General features: G+C 40.4%; 2 protein-coding genes across 2 annotated transcripts in view; one reads left to right on the top strand and one right to left on the bottom strand.

Moving 5' to 3' along the window:
* LOC115267542 (potassium voltage-gated channel protein Shaw-like) overlaps window positions 1-27,996 on the bottom strand; it is a 178,294-nt gene that overhangs the window by 97,911 nt on the left and 52,387 nt on the right. The gene's annotated exons all lie outside the window — the stretch shown is intronic.
* Window positions 3,046-6,015, top strand: LOC134286036 (uncharacterized). The gene is made up of 5 exons (XM_062847600.1): window positions 3,046-3,111; window positions 3,184-4,327; window positions 4,438-5,474; window positions 5,532-5,874; window positions 5,924-6,015. Exons 1-5 carry the CDS (start codon window positions 3,046-3,048, stop codon window positions 6,013-6,015), a joined length of 2,682 nt encoding a protein of 893 aa, XP_062703584.1.

Below are 27,996 nucleotides of genomic sequence, written 5' to 3' on the forward strand. Positions count from 1 at the left end.
AATTGATGTGTTGCACGGGAGCATCCATTAAGTAAGTGTCACACTGAAATTGGGAATTTTCGAAGCCAAATTCAATTCCCGGAAAGGATCTGTTTGATCTGAGACTATTTTCTTGCCAACCGTTCTTTAGGTTACCGAATTAATCATGTGACATGTCACATGTATTGATTCTCTTTTACATTTAAAATATTTCGGCGTGACAGACGGAATCGGTTCCGTGGAACACTGATATGGTCTGAGACTTTTTTCTTGTCAACTGTACATCATGTTACCTAAAAAGCCGTAATTGCATGCATGGCTTTGATTCACATTCAGATTTGGCCACTTCTGTCGGGACACCCGAAGCCGGTTCCGGAATTCTACCGATAGTCTTCAATGCAGGGTGTTAGGTTCATGAGTGCAAATCTTTATATTTTTATACCGCACATCGGCGGCGTTGTCTTTTTATGTCATTACCACAGCAGCAGTGGTTCGACATATGATCAAGACTGTGTGCGCGGTGCAAAACGAGATACCAGCATAGATTAATGTCAAGACCTCGATGTACCAAAGAAAACCATTAAATTTGTGTCCAGTCCGGTACCCAATAATATTCATTACCGTGTATTTTTTACGTGTAAATTGCCTTTTGTGTAAATTATATTTAGCGTGTTACACCGATCTGACAGGAAAAGGACTAAAAATGAATTACGTAACGGGGTACCGAATATTGTTAACAATCTGCAAACTCGACTGCGGAAAAAATGCGACCATGACGCCGCTGATACCAGCGTGCACTAGCTCCAGCGGCACAGTGTGCAAAAACGTGCTTACCTTTACAGTTGCAAATTCATGATCTGATATACAATGTTGAATTCGGAATTACAAGAACACGAGAGGAGCTAGACGTTTGATGTCAAAGAACGAATTGTAGAACGGAACAGGGGCCACAGAGAAGAGACAGGGGCCTAAGAGAAAATTCAAATTCATTACGCATTTTTCAATATTGCAAGAATAGTTGCGATTTACGCCAGAGATATCCGAATTCATTAACGTTTATTGAAAAGTTACAAATTCCTATAAATAGAACAAGATTAGAATTTTGTGCTAAATGAAAAATGAAATTTTTCCTTACGTTTAGTATCTCATTATTCTTCAAGGAAATTCAAGCATTCGATACCAAACTGAGCACTTCTAGCTTTTAACGAGCAGCTTCAACTGTCAATTTTTCTTTTTTCATAATATAGTAAGGAGCAATTCAAGGGGTTTATTTAGAATTCTTACCCATTTACTTAAACCGCGATTAAGTGACGTGGTAGGTCTGTGATCTTAGCTTACTTCCTTGATAACCAGTCATCAAGTGATGGGAAAAACCGTTATTTGTTGTATCGCATGCATGGAATTAGCTCTCTTTTATGTTAGGCCATATCCGGTGGGACACCCCGAAACGGTTTCGGAACTAGACCGGGTCAGGTACGGTCTGAGACTATTTTCATGCTAACCGTTCATCAGGTTATCGAAAAAGCAGCTGTTTGATGTGTCGCATGCATGGGTTTGTTTCACTTTTATATTTGGCCACTTCCGTCGGACCCCCGAAAGCGGTTCCGAAACACTACCTGTTCAAATATGGTCTGATAGTGTTTTCCTGCTCAACGTTCATCAGGTTATCGAAAATGCCGCTGTTTGATGTGTCGCATGCATGGGTTTGGTTCTCTTTTATATTTTGCCACTTCCGGCAGGACATCCGGAACCGGTTCCGGAACACTTCAGGTTCAGATATGGTCTGATACAATGTTCCTGCTAACCGTTCATCAGGTTACCAAAAATGCCGGTGTTTGATGTCTCGCATGCATGGGTTATGTTCAATTTCTTATTTGGCCACTTCCGGTGGGACACCCAGAACCGGTTCCGGAACACTTCCGGTTTATATATGGTCTGAGACTATTTTCCTGCTTCCCGTTCATCAGATAATAGCAAATGCCGTGGTTTGATGGGTCGCATGCACGGGTTTGTTACATTTTCATGTCTGGCCCCTTCCAGGGGTACCGGTCCGGAACACCTAAATGGCCATATCTCCGGAACGGCTGGACCGATCCGAACCATTTTCAATAGGAAACAATGGGACCAGATTCCGCGTCGAATGAACCGTCGGTCATTAAAATCGGTTGAGGTTTACTGCCAAAAAGTGATGTGAGTTTTTTTTTGTACACACACATACTCACACACACACATACACACACATACACACACACACACATACATACCGGGGCAGCAGGGACAGGAGTCCAGGGGCTTGACGAACCCCCCCTTCTGCGAGTCGGGTGGCAGCTTAGGAGTTCATCCTAAGCGAAAATCGTTCGCACATCCGTGTGGATTACCACCTTTGGCTCTTCCTTCGGGGAGTGACCGAGCTTCTGGTTTCCAGACAGCTCAAGCAGAGGATGCCTAGGATGTGGCGGGGTTTCAACAGTGGGCTCTGTTGGATCTCCATAAAAAGCCACACATCCGCAAGCAACTCTGTACAAGCGACCTGGCACCGCTTCCAAAGTGCCTTAGCCCAAATACTCGGAGTGCCAACCGGCACATCAGGATCGATGCCAGTAACATCCTGATTATGGCATACTGGTCAAAGCAAACGACAACGGACTACGGATTACGCATAGGATGACGACGATGGGCTGACATTCGTGCCATTCTGCTCCCTGAGTAAGGAAGGGTGATACCTGCTTGAAACGGCGAGTGGGTTAATGGTGCGTCTGCCTCCGTCCCGGTAAAACCTTGGCAGGCCTCCGGATACGTTCTTCATCTGTCCATCAATTTTGATGGGTACTAGGCTCGGATGTAACACTCCCGACTTACGCTGATCTGGCTCTGAACACGGACCCCATGAAGGTACGTGTTCAACCCTCGCTTGGCCTCCCTGATACATAGACAACCAAGAGATCATGAAAGCGACTATGTGCAGCAGGTGGAGATAGCGGCTCGGAGGGGGGACCCAACAACATGGAAGGAGAAAACAAGAATAACAGCGGAAAGGTGGCGAATCCGTTCGCCAGAGGAGGATTGATGAGGTCTCCTCAGCAAAGAGAAGAAGCGGAACAGCAACAAGAAGCGTTCTTGCAGCGAAGCGCGGTACACGAACATAATCACAGTGTACAACAGGAGCAACAGCAGCAGCAACAAATGGTGGCCCAAGAGCAACAGCAGCAGCTGCCGACGAATAGCGGATGGGGCGTGCCCCAGCAACATCCGAAGGTTCTAGTGGCGAAGAACTGGGCGGAAGAGCTCCACGAATTCGTCGACAAGAAACACAATGTGCACAAGGACATCAAGGAGCTGGTGTTAAAGATCCGGAGAGCTCTTGGATCAGCCGTCAAGGAGTGGACCAACGTGTTGCAGAGAGCGGAAATAGCCGAAAGCGAATTGGCATCGACGAAAAACGCTCTCGCTGCTAAAACGCTGCAACAGCAAACACCGAGAACAGTCCCGGGAAACCTCGGCAAGAAGGAGAAACTAGCGCGAACGGAAAACACACCGATGTCTGCGACAAAGAGACACCGATCCTCGCCAGGAGATGAAAGGCCAGGAGGCTCTAAAAGGCAGAGAGACAATCTGCGCAAGCGATTGGCCGCCGCAGAGGCAGAACAGGTCGGTGTCGGCAACAGAGAGACCCAGTGGCAGACTGTGCAAAGAAAGGGCAAGGCAAAGCAGACGAACGCAGGCGCAAGACCAAAAGTAATTAGGAGAAGCGTCAAAAAGAAGGGCGAAGCGATTGTGGTGAAGACCCGTGAGGAAAGTTACCTCGAGGTCCTACGTACCATAAGAACGGCTCCGGAGCTTAAGGACTTCGGCGCGGACGTACAAAAAGTCAGGCGCACACGGTCTGGAGAAATGATCTTCGAGCTGAAAAAGGACTCGAAGAACAAGAGCTCTTCGTATAAGGAGCTTGCAGCGAGCGTCGTGGGAGACACTGCGCAGGTCCGAGCTGTTACGCCAGAAGTGGTTCTGCAATGCGTCGACATAGACGAGATAACTACGGCGGAAGAAGTAAAAACTGCAATTAAGGAGCAAATGGAGATAGGAGACGTTGAAATGTCAGTCCGACTAAGAAGGGGACCTTCCGGGACGCAGGTTGCGGCTATCAAGCTCCCGGTGAATGCTGCCGACAAGGCGTTGCGAATTGGCAAAGTGAAAGTCGGGTTTTCAGAATGCCCACTGCGGGTTTCTCAGCAACCGGAGATATGCTTCAGATGCCAAGAGTTTGGACATCTGGCACGGAACTGCCGTGGACCAGATAGATCGAAACTGTGCAGGAGATGCGGAGATGAAGGTCATAAAGCACAAGAGTGTAAGAAGCCACCAAAGTGCATCATCTGTGAAAACGAGGGGCGCAGGGACCACTTTACTGGTGGCCCAAAATGTCCAACATTCAAACAGGCGATGTCCGGTAAATCGCAGTGGAGGTAGTGCAAATAAATCTCAACCACTGTGATACCGCGCAGCAACTGCTGTGCCAATCCACGAAGGAAGCGAAGTGCGACGTAGCAATCATCTCGGATCCGTACCGTATCCCATCCGGAAATGGTAACTGGGTAGCAGATGAAGCTGGAACCGCTGCGATTTGGACGGTTGGAAGATATCCCCTGCAGGAAGTGGTGTATCGCGCGATAGAGGGTTTCGTTATAGCCAAGGTTAACGGCGTCTACATATGTAGCTGCTATGCACCTCCACGCTGGACGATAGAGCGGTTCAATCAGGTGCTGGACCAAATATTGGAGAAACTTGGCGACAGGAGGCCAGTCATCATTGCCGGCGATTTTAATGCCTGGGCAGTTGAGTGGGGTAGCCGCCTCACAAACCCCAGAGGATGGAGCCTGCTGGAAACAGTATCCAGACTGAACTTAGTTCTAGCCAACGAAGGATCCACAAGCACCTATCGAAGAGAAGGCAGAGAGTCTATCATCGACGTGACGTTCTGTAGTCCGACTGTAGTGAGAAGTATGAATTGGAGAGTCAGCGAAGATTATACGCATAGTGATCACCAAGCGATCCGATACCGTCTTGGAGAACGGGTACAGACGGCGGCACGTGGGGATGATTCCAAAGGGCGGAAGTGGAGAACAGAAGCATTCGATGAAGAAGTGTTCGCAGAAGTGCTTCGGTATGAACGCAATATGCTGAACCTGAGTCCGGATGAACTGGTTTCGGTTCTCGTTCGAGCTTGCGATGCAACTATGCCGAGGAAGATACAGCCGCGGGACGTCCGCCGACCAGTCTACTGGTGGAATGGGAGGATCGCCGAACTCCGTCGGAACTGTCTTCGAGCTAGGAGAAGAATGCAACGGGCTCACACTGATGAGGAAAGGGAAGAGCGCAGACCTTTGTTCAGGGCGGCAAGAGCGGCCCTCAAAAAAGGCATCAAGCTCAGCAAAGCAGCTTGCATGCAGGAACTCTGCCGTAACGCGGACGCAAATCCATGGGGAGATGCCTACAGAGTAGCTATGTCAAGGATAAAAGGCCCAGCGACCCCACCCGAGAGGTGTCCAGAAAAGCTGAAAGCCGTAGTAGACGGACTGTTCCCTCAGCACGAGCCAACGGTCTGGCCTCCCACGCCGTATGAGGAAGTCGCCGCTGATATGGAGGAATCCCGTATTTCCAACCAGGAGCTCATCACGGTAGCGAAGAGCTTAAAACCCAAGAAAGCGCCAGGACTAGATGGCATCTCCAACTTGGTTCTGAAAACAGCAATCCAACAAAACCCGGATATGTTTCGAACCACATTGCAGAAGTGTATCGACGACGGAAACTTCCCCGATCGTTGGAAGCGGCAGAAATTGGTTCTGCTGCCGAAGCCGGGCAAGCCACCCGAAGATCCATCGGCGTATAGGCCTATATGTCTGCTGGACACGACTGGAAAACTTCTGGAGAAGGTGATCTCCAACAGACTCGGAAATTACACTGAAGGCGAGAACGGACTATCGAGGATGCAGTTCGGGTTCCGAAGAAGAAGGTGTACAGTTGACGCTATCCGGCTAGTTGTTCAAGCAGCCGATGCTGCCATGAAGCAAAAGAGAAGAGGAAATCGCTATTGTGCGGTCGTCACTCTAGACGTGAAAAATGCATTCAACAGCGCTAGTTGGGAAGCAATAGCTAGATCCCTACACCGGATGAGGGTTCCCGAGTATCTCTGCAGAATACTGAAGAGCTACTTTCAGAACCGGACGTTGGTCTACGAAACGCGTGAGGGACAGAAGAGTGTAGGCATAACAGCGGGTGTTCCTCAAGGCTCTATCCTGGGCCCGATGCTGTGGAACGCGATGTACGACGAATTGCTGCAGTTAAGCTTACCAAGAGGAGTGCAGATTGTTGGGTTCGCGGATGACGTCGTGCTCATAGTAATCGGTGAGTCGCTGAACGAAGTGGAAGTACGGGCCTCGGCGGCGATAGAAATGGTCGAAAACTGGATGTGCGAGAGGAAGCTGGCATTAGCTCACCACAAAACTGAAGTGCTGATGATCAGCAACCGAAAGGCGGTACAGCATGTTAAAGTTTCAGTCGGAGAACTCACCATCGACTCGAGACGAGAAGTGAAGCATCTTGGGGTGTTGATCGACGACCGGCTAAACTTCAACAGTCATGTCGACTACGCCTGCGAGAAAGCGGCCAAAGCAATCGCAGCGTTGACCAGGATCATGTCAAACAGATCGGCAGTCAGTAGCGGTACGAGGAGACTCCTTGCCAGCGTGTCGACGTCGGTACTTCGGTACGGCGCTCCTGTCTGGGCAGCTGGACAGCTATCGAAGAGGAACTTGGCGCGGCTGAATAGCACATACAGGCTGATGGCTATGAGAGTAGCCAGTGCATACCGAACCATATCCACGGAAGCGGTCTGCATTATAGTGGGAATGATCCCCATAAAAATCGTACTGGAAGAAGACTGCGAGTGTTACAATCGCCGAGGAACGACAGGATCCCGCAAGAATGCGAGAGCTGACTCGATGAGAAAGTGGCAGCTGGACTGGGATAGCGCCGCAAACGGAAGATGGACCCATCGGCTCATTCCAAACGTTTCGGTATGGGTGGACAGAAAACACGGAGAAGTTAACTTCCATCTGACACAGTTCCTGTCAGGCCATGGTTGCTTTAGGAAGTATCTGCACCGATTCGGCCACGCAGAGTCCCCACTTTGCCCGGCCTGTCCGAACGAGGAGGAGACACCGGAGCACGTGGTATTCTACTGCCCACGGTTCATGGCGGAACGTAGCGAGATGCAAGCGAGCAGTGTTAGGACTCTGAACGCGAACAACATCATTACGGAGATGTGCCAGAACGAAGTTACGTGGAGCGCGGTGAATAGGTCAGTTGTGCAGATCATGTCGTCGTTGCAGCGAAAATGGCGAGAGGATCAGAGGATGGCTGATCGCGAACGGAGTAGGCATGATCCATCGTCGGGGACATGACCGAGTAGTTCGTGGCGTAGTACCGGTTTTATGTCGTCGGGGCGCTGGTGAACCGGAAGCCAACCACCAACCGGAATCGCCAGACCGACCTCGGCACTTCACTGGTCGGGATTTTCGGTGTCGGGAGAACTTCCACTGCCGGGGTTGTCTCCGTCGGAGTAGGCTAGGTCCACCGCCGGGGACTAGATCGAGTAGGTCCGCGTAAAAAGCACCGGAGCTTGGTCGTCGGGGCGCCTGTGAACCGGAAGCCGACCTCAACCGGAATCGCAGAACCGACCTCGGCACCTACCCGGGAAGTTCGGTTTCGGAAGATCTTCCACTGTCGGGGAACTCTTCGTCGGAGTAGGATAGATTCACCGCCGGGGACTATTCGAGTAGTACGCGAGAGTGCTAAAGGCTACATGGTCGCTTCCAGAAGACCTGTTTTATCAGCGGAGTAGAGAACTGCATGAGGAGTGTTAGTAACCGTAATCAATCGCTAAATGGCGAACAAATTAGTACTAACACATTACTAACTGGAGCTAAATGGCTCGGCATGTGGCATGGTAAATGTGGCTAACACAGTAGAAGGTCGCTAAATGGCGACTGTTTAATCAAAATAGAATAACAAATTACACGGGAGCCAAACGGCTCAGTACGAAGACTAGAATAACGAATTGGTGATGGTGCACAAGGCACATAACGCCTCCCCTCCGAAGAAATACTGCATGGTGGTACCGGAGGGGAATTTAAGGTGGAGGTGAACTAGGAGAGTGTTTTTAGTGGGTAGGCGCACATTCGAATCCCACACAGCGTCTTTAGAAGATTTTTGGACTCCTAGAATAAAAAAAAAAAAAAAAAAAAAACACACACATACATACACACACACAGACATCACCTCAATTCGTCGAGCTGAGTCGATTGGTATATGTGACTCGACCCTCCGAGCCTTCTATCAAAAAGTCATTTTTGGAGTTAACATATAGCCTTTCCGGTACACTTAGTGTACGAGCAAAACGTTTCCAGTGTTTTCGTGGGTTGTCTATATTCACTTAATGTTTCGAAGAACCTCCTAGCCATACCAAGGTGGTAAAATTGATAACTTTATTGAATAAAACAAACTTATTTCAATACAATGAATTGAAGCTGGCATTGCGCAGAAAACATGGTTTGAGTTCACGACTGTTCAAAACAATACAACCCTAAAAAAATGCAAACCAAAAATGAGAACACTCTCCATTTACTATTAGTAATCGTACAAGCACTGTTGCTTTCATCACATTTTAGTTAGTTTCACAATACAGAATGTGTATGTTGGGGCATTACCATTGAAGACACTTTTATGAAATTAATTGAATTTGTCATGCAGTAAAATCTTAATTTCAAGCTCAATAATATCCTCCACGATTGTAAAATTGCTTTATAAGTTCCAGCAGCATAGGGTCTGGAACCTTTTGGGCAGGATCACCTATTTTGGGCACTTGTGTCTATGACTCAGTCAATTTAGAACCGATTGACTTGATTTTTGAGACACGATCAGATACGCATATTATCTAGATGTGCAACAATTCAAGTCAATCGGTTTGGAATTGACTGAGTTATAGCAGCAAGTGCCTAAAATAGGTGCTCCTGCCTAAATGATCCTAGACCCTATTTGTTAATATAGTGTTAAATATTATCTATCCAGAAGCACTAAGGCGAAGAAGAAATCATGTAAATTTAAGTTCACTTGGATGCACATAAAAGGAGCGGCCCGTTTGACACAAATTTACGTCTTCTATCACAAATAAAATCGAGCTGGCAATCGCTAGAGCCGAAGCGAGAGATAAAACACATGTAAATAAAATAATGAACTGGATTCGAACTCTGATCCGCTGATTGAGAGGCACGTACTATACCTCTCGGCGAAATCATTAAGTTGCGACACAAACGATAAATGTGAAACTGTTTCTACCTATCTGGTCAGATAGGTTTGCTGACATATTGTGCAACCAACTCGAACCATTCAGTCATGAAATGTTTACGTACATTGATTGTTTACGTCACGTGTAAAATCCTAATTTTTTAAGAGTGTAGTCCAAATTAGTTTCAATGCAGAGGTCGTTGGAATTTGAATATATTTTCCGCATCGTATTTAATTTTTTAAGAACATGGAACTGCTTGATATCCACCAGGTCAAGCAATCTGGAATGGTTGCTAAGATACACACTAAATCATTGAAAAGTATTCTCATCCATATGCGATATATGGATATTTAAATTTGGGCACGACTCGAAATTCGATCAAAACAAAATACTTCCTTGAATTAAGTAGACGAAGTGTATTTTGCCTGAATTGTGATCCTAATCCATCGCATTCAAAATCGCAGTTTATTGGTACTTAAACATGATTATGAAAGTAACATTTGATGTCAAATGTTACAATAAACTTTGTTCATTTTCATAAGCGACAAATTTGTTTTTTTGAAAACTGCAATTAGAACATTACATTTATTTGGAAAAGTTTTTCCTTAAAATACTCATGTTGACCTCAATAAATTAATCTAACTTTCTTCCTGTGGATCCTTTGTAATCATATCCTAAAATTTCTCGTATAGCTTTCTAGAATCATAGTTAAACCAGATGCTTGAAATACAATTTTCATATTCTTCAGTCAGAGACTGTAAAATATATTACCACTAGAAAACGGACGTCACATCTAGTGACCTAGTGGAGAACTTGTAAAGAAACGTTTTCTCCTACTGGAGCAGAAATCCATCCAATATTCCGAGGCGTACGAAGTATCCGAAAGACTGACGCTTCACGGCATTAACGCATAGAAGTTTTTTAAATGGATATGAATATGGGCGTGCTTTATGGGATTAGATTAATAAAAATAAACCTAAAAGATTTTCACTATATAAGTCAGAGTTAGGCCTTCGCGGATATGTATCAATGAAACGGAATGCCGTAATAGGTAGAAATTTTGACTAGTTATTTATCAAAGCTGCTTCTCAGACCTGTGAAAATTTCAGCGGTGCACAAAACTGCATTTCATAGATATTGTATTTCAAATGTGTTTATGATGATTTCTAAAGCTCTTGTCGAATCTTCAAAAATGAATAAAATTCAAACTCATCTCAAAAAGTTTCTAGGGGTGCTCCAACAAATTTGAAAATGGCATTTTTCTACATTTCCATGCGCTTTTATGCCCTACTAATGGGGTCTCTGATCACGGCAAAAGTTTTTTTTTGTCGGACAGTGTAATTATTGTGCCATTTTCAAACTAACGTAACTTTTTTCCTACTTCACCAAAATCAACCAAATTTTGTACAGTTTCTCCTTAGAGTCTATTGTTCACATAAAATGAATTGAGCAGTTATCAGTGAGATTCCGCTCGATATCGAATAAATTTAGTTCACAGTTCTAAAAAGCATGTTGTACAATCACATGCTAAAATTTAAAATCATGGTATAGCGCCTTGGAACAATTGATAATTATACATAATCGGATCATCTTAATGTTCGTAAATAGGTTTCAGGAACGGTTGTCAGTGAAACATAAGCTTGGAGCTGGGTGAAAACCAGACACGATGCGCATAAACAAACCCGAGAGCTTCAATTATTTGTTTCTAGTGGAGCCTGAACATGTCCACATGGAGGGCGTTAATTGAAAATGTCGTGAATTTCACTAAAACGCATCCTAAATTTGAACCTATACCAAAAAGTTGAAATACATACATATACGAAACTACAGTAAAAATTTAGTTTCATTTCGTTAACTGTAGACAATTTGCGAATCACTTGAAGGTAGGGTGGCACAATAATTAACGACTCACCCTTTAGTTTCTAAAAGCTTTACTATAGACCTTTCGAATGACATATCAGACGTAAAGAATTTGATTGTAAAACTATTAAATGGCCACCTTAAAAAATCATTTTTCTCCATATAAACCGTTTCATACAAAAAAGGTTTCGCAAAGTTTTGCTTCGGGATTACTTGAATGTCTTTCTATAGGATCCCTGGAAGACATTGAAAACAACTTTGACGGCTACTGGTTGCTATCCTGCAATTCCAATCAAGTTGTCGGTGATGATTGAGATATTCCAATATAGAATCACCCTATTGCCCATTAAATTCCTTCGAAGAAACATTTGATCATCATGGCTATTTTTTTTCGGCAGATATTAGAATCTAAAATTGGAATCTAAATCTGGTCTTGGATCTCTTAGCGAAGCGTATTTTTTACGAATTGTGATCTACTTTTTAATTAGATCAGAAATACTTACATACTTGTATACACAGACAAACGCCTAAAAGTATGCAATGCCCTTGCATGTTGGAAAACGTTTATTAAACTTTCCACCGCAACGCCCAGTGTCACCTCTTGGTGACACCTGTTTTGTTTTGATTGTTAAAAATCGAATTCTCAATGAAATCTTTTGGAACTGATTTTAAATGACAGTGGTCCAGATCAATCCGGAGTGGTCACCGGGAATCAAGTACAAGTAGTAAAACGCTATTTTCTATAATCTGTCATAACACAAAGACGAAATAACATTATGATTCAAACTAAACGTCATTTATATTGACTTCAGATGTGTTTCAATTTATCTGGTGTAGTTAATAGATTTTTTTACACTATGTTCTCGAAAATCCAATTTTATCAGTTCAGGAAAATTTTCGTAAGTCAAATTGACTGAGAAAAATATTGAAAATGATTCAACATAATAGGGGGATCCACTTAACCCTTATGTGGCCGACAGGGTACCCGAGTACCCAGCGCCCATTTGAAAAGCACGGTGTAGAAAAAAGCAAAAAAATTGTCGGACACATAACGGTTAACTGCGTAAACTGATAAAACTGATTTAACGTCGCGATCACCAAGGCAATCTTTGATTATTTCATTCGCAAAATCATGAAACATTTCAAATAAGCAGAAAATCATGGCTTACGCAGCAGTTTAATCTGTTTAGTGAGTACCCCTAATACCTGCAGGAATCGATGGAATTGAATAGACAGTTCAACTCAGTTCAAAATTCAAAAAACCGCGTAAAACAAATCTCATCATTTCTCGACGAATCAAGCAAAAATAAGACGATGAAATTTTTTTTTGTATGGAGTTTTATTATTATTATTAGCTTTATCAGGGAGATTTTCAGCCCGAGGCTGGTTCATCTCCATATGGAGTTTTCATTTACGCGGCCGCGTAAATGAAAACCGCGTAAAAAAAGACCTGAATGTAGAAAGTATAGGAAAATTATAAATGTCCACTGCCGCTATGGTTCTGGTACCGTCTACCCCCGTCGGCTTAACCGCATCTAATCAAAAAACTAAATCTAAACTAAATCGAAAAACAGTTTTTAATTTGAACCCCTCTAATCTACACATTTTTCAAACTAAAAATGGTTCAAACGTCATACTGCTCATGGAACGGGGTGAAACGGAACGCAGAATCAATACAAAACAGCAAAAAGAATTACCATCAGAGTGTTTTTCGATGCCCACAAGGTTAGGTACTAGAAGTTCAAATTAAAAATGAACCCCGTTGGTTTGCATGAGGTGTCGTTCAAACCAACGGGGGTAGACGGTACCTGGAACCGATTCCAGGAACTCTCAAATTGTACCAAACGTATTTTTAGACAAACAGTAGTAATTATATACACATCGTAGTTGCTACTCCGTGATTGACCAGGACAATCAAAGTTGCAAGGAGCAGTGATCCAAAATGTACTGTCAAAAACTGTAGTTTGCATAATAATCGTGGGTGTATGGTCCTGACTATCATGCAACGAAAACGTTCACGTATGACCACATGAAATATTCATGGGTGACTGTGACATTTTTTTAATCACGGCAAAAATGTAGTGGATTGGGAAATTGAGTGAACTAGTGAAATCCCAGTGGTACCGAAAACTGCGAACGGGACATGCGTAATGCGTATAACTTAGGAACCGGAAGTGTGAAGAAGCGAAGTCAAAGATTTTCGGATTGTGCGTTCCGAGGGTCATAACCACCAATGGAGCAGGGGAACAAAAGTCAGTGGCTCCCAACTGAATAGTTACGGCCCACGTCTAATACATCAAACAGTCTCATGCCATACGGATATTTTCGGACCTGGCTAATTGAGTTAATGTTGAAACCCGATATCCTAGGCCATTTTGGAATTATTGGGGTTTCGGGGACAATATACACACCTAGAAAATATCATGTAATTTAAAGTGTCCTGAACCTGACATATACGAGCATCTCCAAAAACACAAATTTAGAGGTTGAAACATGTAAATTTACGTCTTTCAAGACACCCCAAAATAAAACTTTTTTTTTCTTAGCGTCTAGCAATCGCTAAAACCGATTTGACAGATAAAACATAGAAAAGTAAAATGACGTCATGCATGGATTCGAACACCGGATCTCGTGATCGTGAGCCGCATCTCTTACCTCTCGGTTATTTCACCGAGTTAGAAGGTGGCTGATGAACGTGATACTGCTTCTACGTTTCTGATGAAACGAATTTGTTGACATCTAACGCAACCAACCAGCACTTACATGATGCGCGTAAAATTGAGTCCAAATTATGATTCAGTCTTGAAAACGTTTACGTTCTTTGGTGATTCCGTTTCGTGCAAATTTCAGAATTTCTAAGTGTGTAGGAACACTACTGAGGGGTTCCGCCATCCTCAAAAACGCCTCTGTAACGACTTTGAAATGAAATCGCTGAAAATGCTCTGATGCTTCTTGGAATCCCAAGTAACCCTGACGCTGCATGTGGAGCATTAATTTCGCGTTATAGTATATTTAATGACATGCGATTTAAAGTTGTTTTGTCATATAGGTACCTTTAAAGTACGTTTAAAGTAGAAAGTGGCGCTACTATTGTTGATTTAGAGCAAGCTTTACTGTGATAATTGCTAAAGTATATAAAATGCTTGTACCATACAGCTAATGCCTTGGCTAATGCAATGAAATCGTATGGAATGCATACGTAAGGCATCATGTCAACAAAAGAAAAAAAAAAGTATTTTTTTTTTCATTTTTCTATCTATACCTGTTCAGATACTCACACTCTGATGTTTTTGTTATTATATTTCGGGAATTGAACCTAGACTGCTGAAACTGGACCACGATTAAACTTGGACGAGCTAACGCCATGTGGTATATATTTTGCACCTGGAAAAATGTGCAACATAAAGTAACATATCTCAGCTCGTGCATTATTGAGTTGTGTTTTCAGCAGCTCTAAAAAGTTGTGCTCGGGTTTGAATGCCATCAGTTATCTTACTCTCCCAAATTCATCATATTCTGCAACCAGCGATTACAGAACCGATTGATTCTTCAAATTAAGATAATATAAAGATATAAATTCGTTTGTGTTGATCCTGTCCTTTTTGTTATCATACATGCTCACTTCTACTAAAAAATACAATTAATTAGAAACAAATAAAAACAGCGCTTCAATCCTTTCTTTTATAAAATCGGGGCACTATGTTAAATGAGGAAACCAATACCCCATAAATGTTTTGTTCCCTCAGCATCTGATATGAAGACAATCCCTACCAGAAATCAAATTTTTACACAGCAACATATAAGCATGATAATCAAATTGCTAAGCAGCAATCCATGAAAATTTGAGTTTGTTTTCCTTCTCTTTTGATGGGTTCTATTTCTAAAAATGTTTTACAGTTTATTTCGAACTGAGGATTTTTTTCTGTTTACAATTATGTAAGCTTTAGTAAAAGCATATAGGGTCTTGTACCATTTGGGCAGGTGTAGCTATTTTGGGCACTTGTCGCTATAACTAAGTCAATTTTAAACGGATTGATTTGAATTTTTGTATAGAGTTAGGTACGTACAGTATCTACCTCCATATAAAAAATTCAAATCGATCGGTTTGAAATTGACTTAGTTATAGTGGCAAGTGCCCAAAATAGGTACACCTGCCCAAACGGTACAAGACCCTATAAAGTAATAAATGCTTGCATTATTGATTGTCATAAAGCTTTTAACATGGTAATGCAATGAAGCATAAAACAACGGCCCTATAGAACTATACCAAACTGTCAAAATCCCATAATGTTTCAATGCTTTCATAATGTAGATTAAACGCTTCATTACTTGACAGATGTAGAAGAAAAGTTATCTTGCATTAGCTAAATTATAATACGATTGTATTAATATTAAGATATAATGCTTGGGATGCCTCCGAAATATACCTTAAGGTGAAACTGGAAGCATTTCCTCATTTTTATGGTTTTATTGGTTTTTTTTTTAAATAACGAAGTAACCTTTTCAAAATCGGTCTTCGTACACATGTAGAGTATGGATCTAGGTAACTTCTGAATTTTTTGAGGTGGAAAATGTTTTCCATTGTTGCAGAAACCATTTTTTTTGTGAAATTTTGTTCAAAAATGGTTTCCGCAAAAACGAAAAACATTTTCCACCACAAAAAAAATCAGGAGATACTCTGATCCATACTCTACATGTGCACGAAAACCGATTTTGAAAATATTGCTTCGTTATTTTATAAAAAATCAAAAACCAAAAAGTGAGCAAATGGATCCAGTTTCGCCTTAAGCCCCCTGAAACCCTATGTAACGCACACGAAGGGAGACCTGATGACGAGAAAGAAACGTTCTACGCGCAATTAGAGCAAACATACCTACGATGGTTGCTCGCCGCGTGACGTGATTGTCGGCGACATGAACGCGCAGGTAGGAAGGGAGGAATTGTACAGACCGGTAATCGGGCGAACAGCCTGCACGCCGTATCGAATGATAACGGCCAGCGATGCGTAAACTTTGCAGCCTCCCGTGGTATGGTAGTTCAGAGCACCTTCTTCTCCCGCAAAGATATCCACAAAGCCACCTGGAGATCACCCGCCCATCAAACAGAATAGTGGAGCCTCGTGTCCATGCGGTTAGCATCACCAAGCGTATAAACGTATCATTCCATGGGGTGAGGGTTCGATTCCCGCTCCGAGTGATGAAACTGTTTGCAAGAAATGTTGTTGTACTTCTAGTGTTAAGTTTCGTTCAGCCTCTGGCTGAAGACGGTGTCCGTGTCCGCGTCTTTTTAAAAACCAAATCGACCACGATCTAATCTGTTGTGTATGAGAATTGGATGGAACAAGTAGAATGTGTTAGGCGTATATATTGAATCTTTGAAGATTGGAGCAGTTAGCCAAGAGTGTGTGCGTTTTGAGCTTGGCAGGATCGTTTACCACATAATCGACGGTAAATTCTTCTCGGATATAACCAATGTCCGCACATATCGCAGTGCAAATATATAGATTCGGATCACTACTTAGTCGCTGTATGCATACGTTCAAAACTTTCCGCTGTTATCACCACGCGTCGAAGCCGAAAGCCGCGGCTCAACATCGAGCAGCTGCGTAACGTAGAGGTCGCTCAAGACTACGCGCAGCAGTTAGCAGTGGCCCTACCAACGGAAGAGCAGCTTGACACAATTACACTTGAAGATGGCTGGAGGGACATCCGATCCGCCATAGGTAGTACCTCGGCTACAGCACTAGGTTTCGCAACTCCGAATCACAGAAACAACTGGTACGACGGCGAATGTGAACAGTTGAAAAACGAGAAGAATGGATCATGGGCGAGAATGCTGCAACACCGTACGAGAGCGAATGAGGCACGTTACAGACAGGTGCGGAACAGACAGAACTCAGTCTTCCAGATGAAGAAGCGCCAGCAGGAAGAACGAGATTGCGAAGCGATGGAAGAGCTGTACCGCGCTAAGGACACACGAAAGTTCTACGAGAAGCTGAACCGCTTGCGCAGAGACTTTGTACCACAAGCCGACATGTGCCAAGATAATCACGGGAATATTCTCACGAGCGAGCGTGAGGTGGTCGAGAGGTGACGACAGCATTACGATGAGCACCTCAATGGTCAATGTTCAGATCACCTACCAAGCGAGCTTCTAAAATACGGTGGAGAAGCACTGGTGAGAGCACTACACAGGGTCATTACCAAGATTTGGGAGGAGGAAGTATTACTGGAGGAATGGATGGAAGGTATCGTGTGTCCAATCTACATAAACGGCGACTAGTTGGATTGCGGGAACTACCACGCGATCACACTACTGAGCGCTGTCTACAAGATACCTACTCTCTAAAATTTAATACCTCCGTCTATCACCGATTGCAAGAGAGTTCGTGGGGCAATATCAGGCTGGATTCATGGGTGAACGCGCTACAACGGACCAGATGTTCGCCATCCGCTAGGTGTTGCTGAAATGCCGCAAATACAACGTGCCCACACATCACTTGTTCATGAGATTTCAAATCGGCGTATGATACAATCGATCGATAAGGTAAGTATGTTTTTACATAATATGAAAGCTTATTTACAAATTAGCCAATGACACCAAACTGGCCATGCACCATGAGGCCAGTTACAAGATGCAATAATAAATTCGGTCAATATTAATCGGTGATCAGTTAGACGGGAATCAGATAAACATCCTTATTCAAATTTGTAATATGGGTTCAGCATAACCAGTTGAAAAGATATGGAAAAAACTTAGCTATTTTATAAAGCCTTCTCTCATAAGAACCAAGACAATACGTACTGTTAGAAGAAGGGTTTCCTCTATAATCGAATTGCAGAAGGTTTTCCTTCCGGGAAATTCACTCAGGTTATTCCTCCACAATGGTTTGTCATCTCTTTGTCAACGGAGATGATTGCCCAGTAGCAGAGATAACTTTATAATGGCAGTTAATATTTAATGCTTCAATTGTGCCGCATGCGGTAGAACGGAGAGCCTAAGTGGATATCCTGGTCCGCCGGTATGGTGATCCGAAGTGAGAAGATTTTGTGGAGATGTAAATATTTAAAGCGTTTAATTAGTTTCATAGTGATGGTTTATTAAGATGCTAGACGTCGATAGACCGCACCATTCTGTTTGAAGAATACAAGTTTTTGCTGTGGAACAAAAGTGCAGTGAGTTTCCGGTCTCTTATATTGTCATCTAAACTTTTTAATTGTTACCAGAAACTCTTTGCGATTACTTTGCATAGAAATCTATGTCCCTCTTTTCCTGATGCAAACATAGTGAAGAGAAAGTTTACAAATATTCTGTTTTGTTTCAAATAAGTATGTAACAACAAATCTTTTCCAATTCAAACTGGATTAATCTCTTTGTGTTCAACACCTGTTTAGCTATTATAAACCGTGAAAATATTCGCCAAACCAAACTTGTACTGATCCAATAAAAATTATACCTATCAATCCATAAAACCGAAAAAAAAACTCGACGACACCATCCACTGCCTGACGACAGTAACCGTATAATCGAATAACTTTTTACGCAATTTCAAGGAAACGACCCGATTTTTTGCCCCATCCATGTCACATCATCACCCTGAATTGGCACTTTCAGGAAAAAAACATCTTATGGCTCAGCAACGTTTTCCCCCCGATTTTTCCTCTGATCTGGAATCGTAAAAAGTTCGTCCCGTGCCGAAGTCTAGCTGCCCATCCATTCATCACGTTTTTCATTGGACGGTCGCATTTTTGAGAGCGTTATGAGTTGTTGTCTAACAGATAACGAAAAGTGTATTGATTTTTTTTCCACCACACTCGATGAATGTAATTTTCCGTATCATCCTAACCTGGAAACGCTATTTACAGCTGCTCGAGGGAATTCTAGGCCACGGCATGACTAGGCTGCAATGCAAGCCGATGCCGAAGATTGCGTCAGTGTGAAAACACGAGCCCTACCGATCGAACCGAGTCGTAGAGTGTTTTAATTTAAATGCAAATTTCTATGTCGCCAATTTTACGGCGTGTTTGAGAGACGCACAGCTATATAGTAATGGCAAGCAACTATCTCCTGCTGCAGGGACTTATTGTACTTGTTCTTCGGGCGCGACATGTCGGTTATGCGATAATCAGCGAGAGGCATTACTATCCAATCACATTGGCACTATAATGCGGAGTTGTTGCGGTTGAGCAGAAGACTATGGAGATGGGATCGTTGTTTGGAGACGACATAATAGCTGAACAGGCTTATATTACGATTCGAGTGAAACAGAGCTTCTTAGCTCTGTGTCCAATATGCATTGTCGCTGTTTTGATGAGCTGGAGGGTTTTTTTCCGCATATATATTGCATAGCAGGTACGCTGCTACTCTTTGCTGAAGAAAATTAACAATAGTTCTATATCGAAATAAACAGGGGAGACTCAGAATCGAATCCATAATTCTACTTCAAAGGTTCCATCACATTTTTCCCAAGTATTTGTTTTAATAAAACCTTAAGCGTTTTCTTTCTGTAATTGTAGCGGAATGGGCATCCTTGCAGAAATTCCTTATCGACAAGAGATCAGTAAGAATTCTTCTGTTTTTCCATGTACCTCTTAAAAATTTTCTAGAGGAATTTCTTCAGGAATATTATCGGAAAACTCCTCGAGTTATCTTTTGGATTCCAGAAGATGCATTTTTTTTTAGAAATTCATATTTTTTTTCAGGAATTCTTTTGGAAATTATTGATGGAATTTCTCCTGGTTGATACCTTTATGTAGAACACCATATATTTAGAAATTCTCCTATGTATTTATTTTAAAATTTCGCTCGAAAACTTTCAAGAGATTCTTGTGGAATATTCCAGCTGATTCTCAATAATTTCCTCCTGATGTTTCCCTAGAGATTGCTTAGAATTTATTCAAACCAAACAGAAACGAATATCTTCCAGGAATCTTCAAATAATCCCGGGAAGACGAGAATATCTAAATTACTTCTCAAATCGAACAGTTTTTGCTGTCATAGCTCAATGTGATTTTGATGTATTATTCAAAAATTTATAGAATATCACACCAATAACTCATAGTGATTTGATATCCGTTTTTGTTCATGTCGACATAACTCAAAATTTCTACAGAAGAACAAATTTGGCTCTTCTGCACGAAATGGAACACATCCACCCATAGAGATGGCCCAATGTTAGTGAAATGCGATGTGCCCCTTTCTGAGCTGGGGAAACGAAGAAAATCATGATCTTGTTGCCATCATATTCACACTAGTGAGCCGCAGTTGAGTGCTTAGTATCGCCGCCTGTCAATCCTAAGGTCGTAGGTTCGATACTGGATGTTGACATTTTTTTTTAATTTTTTGAAGAAAAAGGTCGACAAATTTTGTTTGCTATTGTTTTGATCTTGTGATATCTTAACGAGCTATTATTGAGTACTTCTCCATACTAGATTTTGCTAATATTTCTGATGTTTTACCTCTTATCACAATCAAACCAATATCAGCTTTTGCACTTCAGTAATTCAATTATTGATATCTGAATGTGATATTCGTTAGATTTTTTCACCTTCTGGGGATACCGGAAGTCACCCTCTAATAACCATTTTTTTAAATTTTGATCTAGCTTTATGGAAAACAATTTAAGAGTGTATTTTACTGCCTTAACGCTTTTACTGTAATAGGAGGAAAAATAAAATAATTAATTGTCTAATTCAATACAAATGAAACTATGACATCTGAAAAGTGATTAAAACATCAACATAAAAATACAAAAAAATGCATAAATTAAAGGCGGGGTTGGGTATTATAGGGTTAAGGGACTCCTTCAAATAATTTACCAGGGATTTCTTCAAAATTTACTTAAGGGGTTCTTTCAGGATCTCTTTAAGATTTTTTTGTAAAATTTGTGGAAGAGCTTTCGAGAATAAATCATTAATTTTTTCAAGAAATTCTTGGAATACTTTTCGATGTAATCACTATAAGATTTCAAGAAAAAATTTAAAAGAATGTCTGAAAAATTCCCTTGCTAATAATCCTGAAGAAATCTCAAATATTCTGAATAAGACTTCGGAGATTTTTTTGAAAGATTCCTTGAAGGACAATTCAGAAGCATTCTGCTAGGGTATTTCTGAAAGAATCACTGAATGAATTTCTGAAGAAACCCTGTAGAAATCTCAGGAAGTACTCCTGAATGAGTCTCTTGACAGAGATATCTGAAAAAAAATCCAGGGAAATTCGTGAAGGAATCCCAGGAGGAATTTCCGGAGAATTTCCTGAAGAAATGCCCAGAGAAATTCCTCGGGAAACCCTTGGTGAGATTCCTTAAAAGTGTAATGTAGATCTTTACAAGAGTTATTTTTTCAGAGAAATTTTTAAGAAGTTTTCCAGGGATTTTTCAGAAGTACGTTTAGTATTTCGTTCAAAGATTTCCCCAAATATTCTACAAAAAATTGTGCATGGATTCTTTCCTTAAGAATTTCCTTCAGGGATTCCAACTGAGAATTTTTTAAGAAATGAGCTTAGGGATTCCTTCAAATTTTTGTTTGAAGAATTCCTTCATAAATTCCTAAAAGGTTGCCTTCATTAAATTCTTGTGGATATATTTCAAGAAAATGAGTTGCTTCAGAAATTTCTCTAAACTCAAAGGATTGAGAGTCTCAATAATAAAGATAAATCAATCACTCATTCTATCAATTTTAAAGGAATTCCTAGCGGAAGTCCCGGATCATTAACTAGTTTACTTTGGTGGAAGAAGTAACATTTACTCGAGGAATTCCTGAGGACATTCTTGAAGAGTTTTAGAGTAAATCTTTATTGGACTACCTGGTATGTCCGTGGAATAGTCAAATGCTTTAAACATCTTACCAGGGTCTCTCCATTATTTCAAGTTTTTTTTTTATCTGTTTCGAAGACAATGAAACATTTCTTTTAAATTTTCTCTTATATTTTTACCAGAAATTCCCACAGGAATTCATCCACGTATTCTTTCAAAAATCATTTAAAAACCATTCAAAAAGCTTCTTCAGGAAATGCTTTAAAAATAACTTCAGGGATTCCCTTCAGAAGTTCGACTAGGATGATTTCCTCCAGAAATTACACAATAAAATCTTTTAACACATTTTGAATCGATTGCTCCTGAATCGTAGCTAAAATTTTCTACACAAACGCCTCTACCTATTCGTTCAGAAATGTGTTCATAGATTTCTTTGGAAATTTCTCCATATATTTATATCGAAATTCTCTTGAGCTCTTTTGAGTTTTCTTCAGGAACTCTTCCGGGAGTTTTGCAGAAGATCTCCCAAATACTCTTTTAGGAATTCCTCCAAAGATTTCTATGGAAAATTCTCCAAGGATTTATTTAAAACTAATTCACCGATAAAAAAAACCTTCTAGGATTCCCATAAAAATAGTCTTCAGGGATTGCTTTAGGAATTCTTATCTGGTTTTCTCCTGAAATTTCTTGAAATAGTTGTTCGAAAATTCCTGCAGGAATTAGTGAAAGGAAATTTTTCAATGATTTTTTTCAGAATTTTCTCCAGTATTTTGTATAGAAATTCTTGTAGATATCTCTCCACAAATGTTTGGATACATTATTTAGAGAAATCTTTCATTCTTTTTTAAAATTCTACAGGAATTTCCTCAGATTTTCTTTCAGAGAGGTTTCCAAGCAGCTTTTAAGGATTTTTTTTTTGTCAGAATTTTGTTTTAAAGTTTTTCCAAGTATTTCCGCTAGTATTCCATTACAAAGCAGTCAATGGATTACTTAAGAATTTCCTCCAGGGATCCTACTTAACTAACAAATATCTTTCGGAAATCTCCAAGAAAGCCTTCAAAGTATCTTTAAAGGATTAATTCGCAAATTAAAGCTAGGGAATCTTTTAGGGATTCCTCATGAATTGCTTGTGTGTTTTTTTTTTAACTTTCACGTGTTGCTTAAGAAATTTCTCTAAGAATTTTTTGTCATGAGTTCCTCAGGAAATTTCGTTCAGAAATTTCATGACTGATTCCTTAAGAAAACTTGCCATACATTTTTTCATAAATTCATCCTTTAGGAAATACTACAGAAATTGCTGTACTGTGTTTTTATTTTGGAAATATTTACGGAATCCTTCAGCATTTTCTTTACAGATTCTTCCAAATAATTTTTCAGAAATCTTGTAGAAATTATTCCATTGCTTGCTTCCATACATAGCTTTAGTAAATCCTCTTCCATGAATTCCTTCAAATATGTCTCGAGCGATTCGTTATGGATATCTTGCATCGATTGGTTCAGTTTAGAAATTTCACCAGAGTTTCCATTTAAAATTTCGCATGAGATTTCTCCAGAAGTTTCCCTAAGTATTTTCCTAGATATCAACCCATGTAATTCCTCAGAAGTACATGGGTATTTTCTTGAAGATTTTCCTCGGATTCCTGTAGAAAATATGATTTTTGGAATTCCTGCTGAAATTTCTCAAAAAATTTGTTTCAAGTTTTTTTTCTGAAATGTCAATAGAAAATCTCTAATCCAATAATCCCTTAAACAAAATTGCCATATATTTCTTCCAAAGTTGCTTCATGTATTCCTTGGAAGATTACTCCAAGGTTTCTATCAGAAAATCTTTCACAGACTCCTTCAGAAATCATTTCAGAAATTTCTTAACAAAAGTTTAGTTTTTCCATGGAATTTCTCTTTCGGGGATTGTTATATGAATCTGAAGAAAATCCCCTTTTTATTTTTTCAGAAACTTACTTAGAAATTCTTGTGATATTTCCTCAGGGATTTTTTAAGGAATCCGTCCGGATTTGTTTACAGGAATCCAAAATTCCGGATTCCTTCCTAAATACCTTCAGAAATGAATTTCCAAATTCCTTTAGAAGTCTATTTTGAAATATATCCAGGAATTTTGCTGATATCTTCAGAAGTTTCTCCAGAGGCTTTTCCAGTATTGAAAGAATTTCTCAAGAAATTCTTCCTTAGCTATTGCTTAACTTCCTATAAGGAATTTGCTTGAGAAACTGCTTGAGCTTTTTCATAAGAAGTGGTTTTCACATATTTTACTGTTCGAATGTGTTCTCAAGCTATTTCTTGAGTGACACAAATTTTTATCTTTTGAGAAAAAGCAGTAAAATTTCTCCTGGAGAAAACAACCCTCGGCTATTATCTGGTAAATTCCGGTGAAGAAAAAAATCAATCGAGAAATTCCTGAAGACTTCTGGATGTCCACCTATTATGAAAAAATGGCTTATGATAACTCAAGCAGTTTCTGTAGATATACCTGGAAAATTCCTTGTAGGACATCCTAGAAATAGCCATGGAAGAATTCCTGAAGAAATCCATGGAATACTGAAAGGGCCTCTGGAGAAATTTTTGAAGAAATCTGTGAAATGCCTGGATAAATTTTAAACTGGGCTTCTGAAGAAATCTCAAAATGAATTCCTGAAGGAATTTGAAAAAAAATCTCTGGTTGAATTTCTGTAAAAATATCTGTACAGATTCAGAGCATCCCCCGGAAATATCTCAAGGAATTCAAGGGAAGTTTTTAAAGAAATCAAAAGTGGATTTTCTGAATAAATTTATGAAAGAATATCCGAAAAAAAAAAAATCCTCGAAAAACTTATATTTTATGAAGGAATTTCAGAAGAATCCGGATTGAATTTTTGATGAAAACTTTTTGAGAAACTTCAGAAAGAATTTTCCAAATTTCATTTTTTTAGGAATCCATGGAAGATGTGACAATAGAATTCCCAGAGGAATTACTGAGTAAGTCTATGGAATGTTTATAGAGAAATATCAATATCTATTTCCGGGAGGAATCTCTAGCGAAATTTCAGAACTCCGAAAAAAAAATTCTGAATCAATCTATGCAAGATCTTCATGAAGGTTCCCTAGAGTGGAATTTGAAGGAATTAACCCTCTAATACCCAATCCCGCCTTTAGACGGGGTATAGTTTGAGCATTTTTGTAATTTTTGTTTCGTGGAAAATCAAACTTTTTATATTTTTGGCTGATATTTAGGACTGTTCTGTATATCTCAAAATTGTTTTTGGTGTATTTTGAAGCGTATTTACATTTTTAAAAAATCATTGAAAAATTGATGTTTTAGTCACCTTTTAGAAGTCATTGTTTATTTTGTTTTAAATCGCTACAATTGACATATTTTAAATTTTTGCCAAATCATTCTATCCTTGTTTAATAGTTTAAGGGAATCGAATACACTCTAAAATTATTTTCCTTAAAATTACACGGAAAATAAAAATTTCTGTGAAAAAAATTTAAAATAATAATATTTCAACAATAATCATAAAATCTCAAAATGTTTTCATCACAAAAAATCCGTTCCCCCAATTGGCTTCCAGGAAAAATGTAAAAGTGTGGGGATGTTCAAAAATAAAAATTAGAAAAATCAAAAACTGAAACTGACGAAATCGAGAATTAAAAAGAATCATCTTCTAAAACATGTTTAAATCGATTTTAGACGACGAAAAATGATATTTAGATCAAAATCAAAAATTTGGGTATTAGAGGGTTAATGGAAGAGGATTTTCTAAAAATGTGTATGTAGCCATTTCTTAAGTAATCTATGGAAGACAGTCTAGGGGATATCTTGAGGAAATATCTGGGAAATTCCCGAAGAAATTCCTAAGCAAATCTATGTGGAATGTTGAAAGAGTTGGTGAGAATGCTAGGGAATTCTCAAAGAAAAAGCACGAGAGCAATTTCTGGAAAAATTTAAGGGAGATTTTTGTCATATTTGATAAGACAGAGGCTCACCTCTAGGCTGCTTTATCTCGTGAACATTCTGGGAGAAGCCCTGGATTAATTTATGGCAGAATTGGTTGGAGAAATTTAAGAATGAATTCCTGGGGAATGCATGGAACCATCTCTGGGAAATAGCGGATGCAATTTTTGTGAGATTCTAGCAATAATTTGTGTCGCAATTCCTGGAGTTACTCGGGGAAAATTTCTATGGGAATTCATGAGTAATTTGTAAAGGCAATTGAAAGAGTCCCTGGTATGCTTTGTAATGTCATAAAAATATCATCGGGAATTCCGAGAGTACTTTCTGGGGAAATGTAGGTGGAATTTCTTTCGAATTCGTAGGAAATTTAGGGATAAGGTAATTTCGGGATGAATTCTTGGGGACTTTCTGGAATTTTCCTGGAGAAAATTGATGGAGAATTGAGAAAGGCATTCCTACGAAATTCATGAAGATTTGCTAGAGGAATGCTTGACAAATACATGGAGAACTTTATGAGATATGTACGAATCAATTCTTTGGGAATTTCTGAAACAGTTTGTTGGAATTTTTTGAAGGAATTTCCGGGGAATTTATAGAGCTTCAAGAAGCTTTTTCAGCGTCAAAACCTTGAAGTGATGGACTAAATATATTGTGTTTTTTGAGAAAATTTTGAAAAAGTTCTCGATTAATGAAGTACACGGAAGTTTTTGAAGCGATTCGCAATCCACCAAAAACTATCACGTTATTTCAAAAACACCGTAAAAAAACTACGTAAAATATTCAAGTCCAGATACGTTTCAGGGGTTTTGAGGAGGTTTATGAGACGTTACAGAGGCGCTACAATTGCATTTTTCGAGAGTTTCGAGGACGACGATATTTCAGGAACTTCTGGATGATTTTCACAGAGGTTTCGTAAAGTCCACTTGAAACATCCTGACGCCCCCTGAAACCCCTCGAAATTCCCTGAAACGCATCTGAAACCTCTCTGAAACGTAATGTAACTCCTTGAAACGCTCTGAAATGCCATGAAACCGTCCTAAAAGTCTCCTTGAAATATCCTAGAAGCTCTTGAAACCCTACGGAACCTCCTAAAACGATTATTCAACATTTCGGAAACGTCCTGTAACCCCTTGAAATGCCCCTAAAAGGCCCCTGAAACATTTTTCTTTGAAATAATCCGTTTGTTTTTCGCAGTACCATTGCCGTCGATAAAAAAAAACTTCAATGTAATATGATAAATACATTGGAACCTCTTTTTATGCACATAACTGGAACTGCATAAATTAAAAATGTGCATTAATTTAAAAAAGGCATAAAAAGAGGGAAATATATGTACAAATTAAGCTTGGGCTTTTATTAGGGAAACTAGTTCGCGTGAACAGGTCTTGCTCCTGGGCGGTTGAGGTGGGGCTAAGGGGGTTTTCAGAAAGTTCCCAGAGCGGCCAAAAAGAACCCCCTGAAGGGGCTTCAGGGGCGTTTGAAGGGGTTGTTTCGGGGGATTTGAGAAGTCTTTTGAGGGCGTCTTGTCAAGATTTTTTTGGCGTTTTCGTGGGATTACGGGGAATGCAGGGGTATTTCAATAGTATTAAGTGGGTTTAAGGGGCGTTTTAAGGTATTTCAAGGTCATTTAAGAGAATTTCAGGGAATTTCAGGAACATTTCAAGGGCGTTCCTAGAGGTTTTAGGGGCGTTTGATAACATTTCAAGGGCGTTTCAATGGGTTTTCAGATTCGTTTCAGGGGATTTATGGACCCTATCAAAAGCATCCAAAGGGGTTTCAGAGGCATTGCAAATTGATAATGATGATTTCAAGGGCATTTCAATGGGATTACGGATGTCTCAGGGGCGTTTCAAGGCATTTTAGGTCAGGGTCGTATCAGGGGTTTTTAAGACAATCTCCGTCCGGAGTCGGTCGGGAACCTCGAAAACTCCTCCATAACGCTTCCGTGAAGCCTCTGATTTACGCCGGAATTGCTCTGAAACTTCCTGAAATGCCTCTAAAATCTCCCTTCAACCCCCTCGGACCCCATGTAACGCACCTGAGACGCTCTAGACCTCTGAAATTCATCCGTAACTACCGACTCACTCAAAGTACAAATTTTCGGTAATACCA

Source organism: Aedes albopictus, chromosome 2 (assembly GCF_035046485.1).
Source record: "Aedes albopictus strain Foshan chromosome 2, AalbF5, whole genome shotgun sequence".
NCBI classification, from domain to species: Eukaryota; Metazoa; Arthropoda; class Insecta; order Diptera; family Culicidae; genus Aedes; species Aedes albopictus.

Coding starts and splice junctions, on each gene's coding strand:
- LOC134286036 (XM_062847600.1), top strand. CDS start 3,046: ATGAGGTCTCCTCAGCAAAGAGAAGAAGCGGAACAGCAACAAGAAGCG. Junction 3,112..3,183: donor CGTTCTTGCAGCGAAGCGCG/GTACACGAACAT, acceptor CAAGAGCAACAG/CAGCAGCTGCCGACGAATAG. Junction 5,475..5,531: donor CATGGGGAGATGCCTACAGA/GTAGCTATGTCA, acceptor TGTCCAGAAAAG/CTGAAAGCCGTAGTAGACGG.